An 8101-nucleotide genomic window follows, 5' to 3' on the forward strand; every position below is an offset into this window, starting at 1 on the left:
TTGAACATGTTGAGCATAATGTCAGAATGAAATATAGTAAGTATAGGTTATAGGTATTCAGTAGTAGTAATTCAGAGAGGAAAGTATAAGGACAACATTAAAAGATTGTTTGTTTGTTTGTTTCTATATACTCTATTCTATTTTACTGTTTCTATTACTTTCTATTACTTTCAACCTATACGTTGACGTTACACACCTCGGTACAGTGGGTGCCGTACGCACCTCAACTATGGTTTGCGATTCCCGATTAAATCAGAGAAGAAGAAAATGAAGCAGCAGCAGCAGCAGCAGCAGCAGCAGCAGCAGCAGAAGAAGAAGAAAGCAGAGAAAGCTGATTGGTTGAGACGCTGAAGCTTGGTTTGAATTTACGTTGGATGTTTTTGCGAGTGACTGCTCAGCACAATTCAGTTCGGTTTCCAGTATATTATAGACCATTTATTCGGGAATATTCTTCAAGTCCACGGTACGTACCTTTATGATAACTTTATTGGGCTAGGAAAGTTTTCAAAAAGAGCGAGTTAAGACTTTGTAAACGTAAAGTAGCATTTACAAGTTAGCCAATCGTAAAAGACTTATTTAAAGTGATAGCGTTAGCTTGTGCAATAAACAGTAATGTTGTGACTGACTTAAAGTCGCTCAGTTTGTCCCTGTGACTCAGTCTCGTAAACTTCTTAAACATTGTTTAACCAATGCTCTACACAGCTTTCATCTTCAAATGTATTTTCACGGTATGTTTGGGATTGAAATGTGTTTGTTTAAGTGACCGCTTTACACATTACTCAGAATACAAAATGTTGGACCTATCTATTGAAATCTCCAAACATCATGATATATATATATATATATATATATATATATATATATATATATATATATATATATATATATAACAATTAAAGTACATAATAAATGTAATTGCAATCAGTTACTAAGAACGTGTAATTACCCAGTACTTATCAAATCGTTTGTGATTACATGTAAATAATTGGGTAAAAGTGCATATTTAGAATATTATAACAGTCATTCAGTCTTCATCCAGTTCTACTGAAGATCATGTAATACACATCTGACAGTAATCAGTGTTGTGAGATTTACACTGCTATTTTTAAGAGTTTATATTTTTGTTGCCCAGTTTGAAACCTTCGTGTTGATCGTGATCAAATGTAATAAGTTACATCACTTTGATGAAATAAGTGAAATATTTATTACATTTTTAACATTGTAGCTTGTAATCTGTTACACATAACATTTCAAAAGTAACTTTCCCTCACTGCTTATAGAACTGATGCATTTTACCACTGTAGATGTTTGAGGGTGTGCAAATTCCAATTACTTAATATTATTTATGTTGGGTATTTGAACCTCCACCAGAGAAATGCAACATAAACATTAATGCAGCAGTACTATTAAAAACATCATATATCATAGTAAAACTGACAGACTGACAGAGAGTTTATTTAGCTGATAACACGGATGCTGTTCTTTTACTCCAGTAAGGTTTAGATGCAGGAGCTCGACTCGTAGTGGAGTATTCCCACGGCGTGGTATTGCCTGGTGTCTATTTGTGACAGGTTTAGTGCAACTGTAGCAAGTTGTTAATGTAATGTCCTTAACACTGACAGCAAGCATCCAATCAAAATGTAAATGCTGCCACAGCCTATAATTATTTTATTTATGTATGTACTGTTTGAACCATAATTTGTTTTAATCTAGGGTTGCAAAATTCCGGGAATATTCAAAATTGTAAACTTTTCACCGGACTTAACGGGAATTTACAGGAATATACGGGAAATAACAAGAATTAACAGGGATAAACTAGAAGTTTTGGGGTAATTTAACTGTGTTTACCTTGTCATAAGCAGACATGCATGCAAACATTTATAATACAAATTCTAAAAATTACTTTTTTTGACATTTTGTGATTATACCTTTATTTACATACATACATTCTACTCTCACTGCTGTAAAAAGTTAGTCTACTTTGTACAAATAATCTTAGTATTAAAATGAACATGGCTTCAGTTGACCAAGTAATCAATATGCTCAGTAATGACAAACAGTTCAGTTCATAATTTCAAAATTTTGAACTAAGTTCACAGCTCCAAAAAATTAACAAAAAATGTTCAGTAACCCACATGAAGTCAGAGCAATAATAGCTAGTGTTTAATGTCTTAAACGCTAGCTATTATTTACCAACTATTTGAATGTGATCATTTTAATTTAATGTTAATTAATTTAATATTTTAAAATAATACAGACACTTAACTCTGCCTTTTGCCTCCATCGGCTGGGTAAAAAACCCACCACCATCAAGCTTTTGTTTAGTGGAAGTAAGGAGTCGAATCAATTTAAAATGGCGTACGTAGTGCCTTTACAGTGCATTTTACGTAGATTTTTTCAAGAAAGGTCTGACAACATCAACATTACTGCACATACTCACATGTGCCACAAAACATTGCCTCTGGTCCCTTGAATCTCCCGGTAAAATCCTACTTACTGTTTATTAAGTAGGCAGTATGCAGTACATACGGTTTGGGTATGTATGTCGTATTTTAGTGTGCATTTGGAACACAGCTATTGACTGCTCATTGAGGTGTAATGGATTCAAAATAATTTGTTATTTATTCAACAGGGCCCATACAGATACACATTGATAGTAATTTAACATATTTAATCTCCGTAGAGATTTCTTGGTCTTGTGATTGCTAATTTGACGTTTACGTCCACCATGGAGAGAAGAATAACTTGAGTACAACTCCAACTTGATGAGAAAATCTCGTGACAAACCATCATTAATGTCCCTCGGCCACACTTAGGACAGTGAGATCACATCTCAGAGTTCCTCTACCCAGCGTACAGACATCGCCTGAAGCAAACCCAGTCAGTAAAACTGTTAAAGTGTGGAAGGAAGAAACTGAATTGGCGCTTCAGAACGGCTTTGGGAGTACAAACTGGGGTATGTTTAGAACTGCTGCTTTGAGGGAGGACTCTCTTGTGGACTTAGAGGAATATGCATCCAGTGTAACAGGCTTCATCAGAAGAAGTTTGGACCATGCTACGTGCCCGCTCCTCTGCATTTGCCTTAGGCAACGCTGAGGACTTCAAGAAGGCCAGATACGACCTGAGCAGATCATCAGAGGAGCCAAAAGACAATACAGACTGAAGCTAGAGGGATTTTACTTCACTAAAGAGTACCAACGCATGTGGCAGACAGCAGGGGAGCAGGGAGAGGGAGGGAGGGAGGGGGGCACGACCAGCCAAACCTCACTTCCAGGTAAGCTGAATGAGTTTTATGCTCACTTCAAGGCTCTCAACATCAAACCACAGGGAGGGCTCTTGACGATAAAGTGCACACAGGACCCACTCACTATGACAACAACAGAGTTGTGGACGTTCTGAGGAGAACAAGCCCATGGAAGGCAGCTGGCCCAGACATCTCCTGGCGGACCCTCAGTATCTGCTCATCAGAGCAGGCCTGTGTTCTTGCTGACATTTACAACTGGTCACTATCACAAGCTTGTGTGCCCCTGCTTCAAGTCCAACACCATCGTGCCCCTCCCAAAGAAAAACACTGTGACCTGCCTGAATGACTATTGCTCCATGCCACTCACACAAATAGTGCTGAAGTGTTTTGAGAGAATAGTCATGACCCACATTAAGAAGATCCCAGACACCGTGGACACCAGTTTGTGTATCGCGATACCTGGTCTACTGATGATGCAGTCAACAACGTCATCCAAATAACCCTCACACACAGAAGGCAAGGACTCTTGTGCAAGACTACTCTTCATAGACTTCATCTTAGCATTCAATACAGTCATCACACACATGCAAAACTCCTCACTCTTGCTCTGACACCTGTTCTCTGCAACTAGCTGCTGAACTTTCTCTCAGGCAAACCCCAATAAGTTAGAGTTAGAAACTGCACATCGGACACAAGAACTGTGAGCACAGAACGACAAGACTAACGAACAGTTTCTACCTGTAGGCCATCAGGCTGGTGAACAGCTCCCCCTCTCTCTCTCCGTCTGTGTCTGTCTCTCTGGCCCACCCCACACACATTCCTAAACTGTGAACAGCTGCTGCTGTGACTTCACGACCATACTTAAAATATTTGTAGCAATGCAAAGCGCACTTTAAACACTGATTGTGCAACACTGTTGTCATATTTATGTGCCTTATATTACATCTTAAATATTTTCTTATGCTATTAGCATTTATATAAAAACATTTATTTATTTTTGACCTTAAGTTTATTGTAATCCTGTGTGTAAGAAAGACCCAGCAAAACAAGCTTTTCATTGTATGGAGTAACTGTTTGGTATCTGTGCATATAACAATAAAAATATCTTGACTCGATTATTTGAAGTGCAACCAGTAAATGAGAAGAATTAATGGAGTAAAACATTTCCATCTCCTGTTAAGCTTGTGACGTTTTCAATTTTCACAGTTGGACCTTGGCTGCAGTATTTTTCTTCTTGTGGTCCTCATCTTTGTTGGAGGCAATGCGTCATGATTTATCCAGCAGCCGCCGGAAGGGGAAAACCCCTCAGCATCGCCCTCCGTCGGTAGCCCCAGGAACCTCCGGTTCAACACCCCGATCCCCAAGACGTAGTGGAGTTTCAAGTGAGAGGGATTGAAGTAGTGGGGGAAAAAAACTAAGCTAAAAAAAAAGAAAAATGTCATTGAGCTAAACTAGTTTTTGAAAACGTGTCTATATTCCATAAGCTAAAAGAAAATATACAAAACATAACCGGTTTCACCTGCAACGATCATGTATTCATTAATACTCTGCCAGCCAAATGGGCCATATGTCAATGAAATCCTATCTGTCCTGCCATCACAATAACACATATCTGTTTTCTAGAACAGCCCCCTGTCACTCCCAGGAAGAGAAGATTTCGACCAGGGACCAGGGCCTTAATGGAGATCCGCAAGTTCCAGAAGAGCACTGATCTTCTGCTCAGGAAGGGACCGTTCTCTCGTCTCGTGAGTAAACTTGAGAGTCTGTTGGACCAGGCTTAATATAATTTAAGATTAGAATCCCTAAACCACTATCATCGGCCTTCAGTAAAAGCCAAGAATGTATGTAATTTTATTGAATCCTAACGCCTTATATTATACAGAGATGTAGTATTTGGGCGATTCAAAGTTCCCAAAGCAGAAATAGCTCAGGGGTAATATGCTTTTTTTTAATTACGCGTTCATATGGTTTTAGAATTCATGCAAAGCCTGAAAAAGCTTTATTTTCTGCTGCTACTTGTGTTTCTCAAACCTGTGACTGCAGCCCTGGTTAATTACATCTTGATTTCTTGTCTCAGGTTCGTGAGGTGTGCCAGAGTTTTTCTGGTGAAGCGCTCCGGTGGCAGGTCTATGCTCTTATGGCCCTGCAGGAGGTAAGCTGATGCCTACACCACCAAGCTAATTCCTTATTGGACAAATGTTGTGTATACTTCTGGTTAGCATAGTCGAAACATCTCAGACACAATTCAGATTGAAGATTTCTCTCATAGATAAAAGTACAATGTGGTTTTCTGTGTGGAACATTTTATGTCATTTGAGTCTGGTTACCTGTTAAAAATACAACAATTTTCAAGAACAGATTGTCGTTAAACATTCATTATAATACACATTTAGAGGAATACTTTACTTTTAAAATGACCATGTTCCTTTTTAATTCCTCTGTCAAGACTCTGCGGTAAAATTGAAAAGGGAGTAAATCCTTAATTATTTGACATAAATGGGGGCACAATAATTACAGCAAAACTTTATAAAAACATCCTTTTACAAAACCTCACAAAACTCATGCAGTATCTCATTAATCCAGTATTACGCTCACTACTTCACAAACACATACATCGTCACTGAAAACCTTACTATGTAACACACCAACTCGCAACGTGCAAGCACAAGCAGTAGAAGCAGAAGTGCTTGGAATGGAAAGGTTTGAGCAAAGATTCATGTGTTTTTGAATGACCATACAACTGGTTAATGAGAGATGAACTCCAGACTACAACAGTATAATATATAAAAAGGTGTATCTTTTCAGTATTTACCTCGGTAAAAATGTGATACATAAACATTACAAAGCAAAACAGATACCTTCTGCAGTGCATTACAAGTGTGCTGAATCTATAAATAAGATTTTCCCTTAGCAGCTCTAAGACAGGGTACTGAGGACATTCTACATGTATTATCTCCAACAAAACACCACCACTATTGAACTTCAGCATGCATGTTTTTTTAACCCAACATAGTTGTAACAGAGAAGCTTATATTGTTAGCAAGAGCAGCAGGCTAGGGGACTGCAAGGGCCGTCTTTGCTCTGCGCACAAGGTGTGTAAGCTACTCCCTCTGTGAACTACATTAAATGATAGCATTTTCAAGAAAGACTTGCAATGAAACTAAACTAAACTTAATTGTGTTCCGTTGCTACATCTTTCCAGAATCATTCACGTCTGCATCGGAATGAATATTCATGAAAATATACACATGTGAGGTCATAGATGATAAATCCATGATTGTACGTTGGAATGACTATTTGCATTTAGATCAGAAACTAACAGCCACGTTTTAAACACACCGAGTCACCAAATAAAGAAGCCAACGCTGATTTCTTCGATTTACCGTCATGACTACTCAGTTTTCTTTCTCTTCGTCCTCCAAGGCTGCTGAGGCGTTTCTCATCATGTTATTCTCAGATGCAAATCTGTGTGCCATTCACGCCAAGCGGGTCACCGTGTTCCCCCGTGACATTCAGCTGGCCAGGAGGATTCGTGGCGTGGACAACCTGTAAAAACAATCAAAATTCTCTGGACTTGGTGTGTTCTGATTTCTGAAATGCTGCAATTCATCTGTTCAAACAGTAAAAGTGTTTGCTCATTTTGTGCTACATTTATGAAATTTGACTGTAATTAACAATTTTTGTAGAGCTGTGTTTTGATACATTGTTGAATAATCTGCTGTTCAAGCTTGATTTTTGTATTGATTTTTATATTATTGATGTGTACATATTGTTTCCCAGTAAATGTATTTTGTTAATAAACTGCAATTTATATTTCTGTTTAAATGTTCAATCTCATTGTATCTCTTTGTATGACATTACCATCATGTTTTACCCATTTGTGCCTGCCACTGAAAATTTGAATTTCCTTTTGTGGACGTGGTTTCTGTCTCAGCACAAAACTGAAGCCATTTAAAATAGAAAAGTTTTCTTATAAGTTTATTTGTTTGTTTATTTGAAAGAGAGGAGTTCCTATATATTTTTGAGAGTAAGCAGCAGTTATCTTTAAAAAAAAAAAAACGCTCTGCTAGTTAACGGAAGCAAACATCCATCCATCCATCCATTTTCCGCCGCTTATCCGGGGTCGGGTCGCGGTGGCAGCACACCCAGCAGACCGACCCAGGCTTCCCTCTCACCCGCAACATTTTCCAGCTCGTTCTGGGGGACCCCGAGACGTTCCCAGGCCAGCCGGGAGATATAATCCCTCCAGCGTGTCCTGGGTCTTCCCCGGGGCCTCTTCCCAGTTGGACGTGCCTGGAAAACCTCAAACATGCTTCCTGAAAATTCATTGAAACCCATCAAAACAAATGGAGAATGGCACTTCACAACAGTTTTTACCTTTTTAGTGCAGCTTTTATTCATATGGAGTAGCCCCATGTGCCCGGGGAATAAAAATAGTATGATGAGATGGATTGATAGATAGATATATACTTTATAAATCGCCATGGGGAAATTTGTTGTCAGAGTAACGCCCAACACTTACTTACAGGCTGTAGTTCAGAAACGTACAGAAGCACAATCCAGCGTTTGGAATATAAACTCATAACAGGTTTGTTATGAAATATTTGCACCCTTAAAACCGTATTTCATATGGAAGACATTTGACATACTCATGATCCCCCGACAGAGAGCCTCTGTGTTAGAGTCTGCTCTGGTGAATGAGAGGGTTGCTTCTGTGACTGATTTGTTGGGAGGTAGTGTCTGATTGTTATTTGTGCTTATGCAACAAATAATGAGTACCGGCTACCGGGGCTTCTTGGAGTCTGGATGGTGTCCAGGATATGGCGTAGACTGGGGATTCTTTAGTAAAAACCAAGC

At 38.8% G+C, this 8101-nt stretch overlaps 1 protein-coding gene across 1 annotated transcript; it reads left to right on the plus strand.

Moving 5' to 3' along the window:
* Positions 1 to 359: 359 nt before the first annotated feature.
* On the plus strand, positions 360 to 7069 carry cenpa (histone H3-like centromeric protein A). The gene is made up of 5 exons (XM_068574177.1): positions 360 to 463; positions 4451 to 4626; positions 4868 to 4989; positions 5322 to 5396; positions 6668 to 7069. The coding sequence occupies exons 1-5, from the start codon at positions 375 to 377 to the stop codon at positions 6794 to 6796; spliced, it is 591 nt and encodes a 196-aa protein (XP_068430278.1). The 5' UTR covers positions 360 to 374; the 3' UTR covers positions 6797 to 7069.
* The last annotated feature ends 1032 nt before the right edge of the window (positions 7070 to 8101 follow it).

Source organism: Clinocottus analis, unplaced genomic scaffold, assembly GCF_023055335.1.
Source record: "Clinocottus analis isolate CAN_PGR_092001 unplaced genomic scaffold, fCliAna1.0.p SCAF_13, whole genome shotgun sequence".
Lineage (NCBI taxonomy): Eukaryota > Metazoa > Chordata > Actinopteri > Perciformes > Cottidae > Clinocottus > Clinocottus analis.

Coding starts and splice junctions, on each gene's coding strand:
- cenpa (XM_068574177.1), top strand. CDS start 375: ATGTTTTTGCGAGTGACTGCTCAGCACAATTCAGTTCGGTTTCCAGTA. Junction 4,627..4,867: donor AAGACGTAGTGGAGTTTCAA/GTGAGAGGGATT, acceptor TCTGTTTTCTAG/AACAGCCCCCTGTCACTCCC. Junction 4,990..5,321: donor AGGGACCGTTCTCTCGTCTC/GTGAGTAAACTT, acceptor TTCTTGTCTCAG/GTTCGTGAGGTGTGCCAGAG.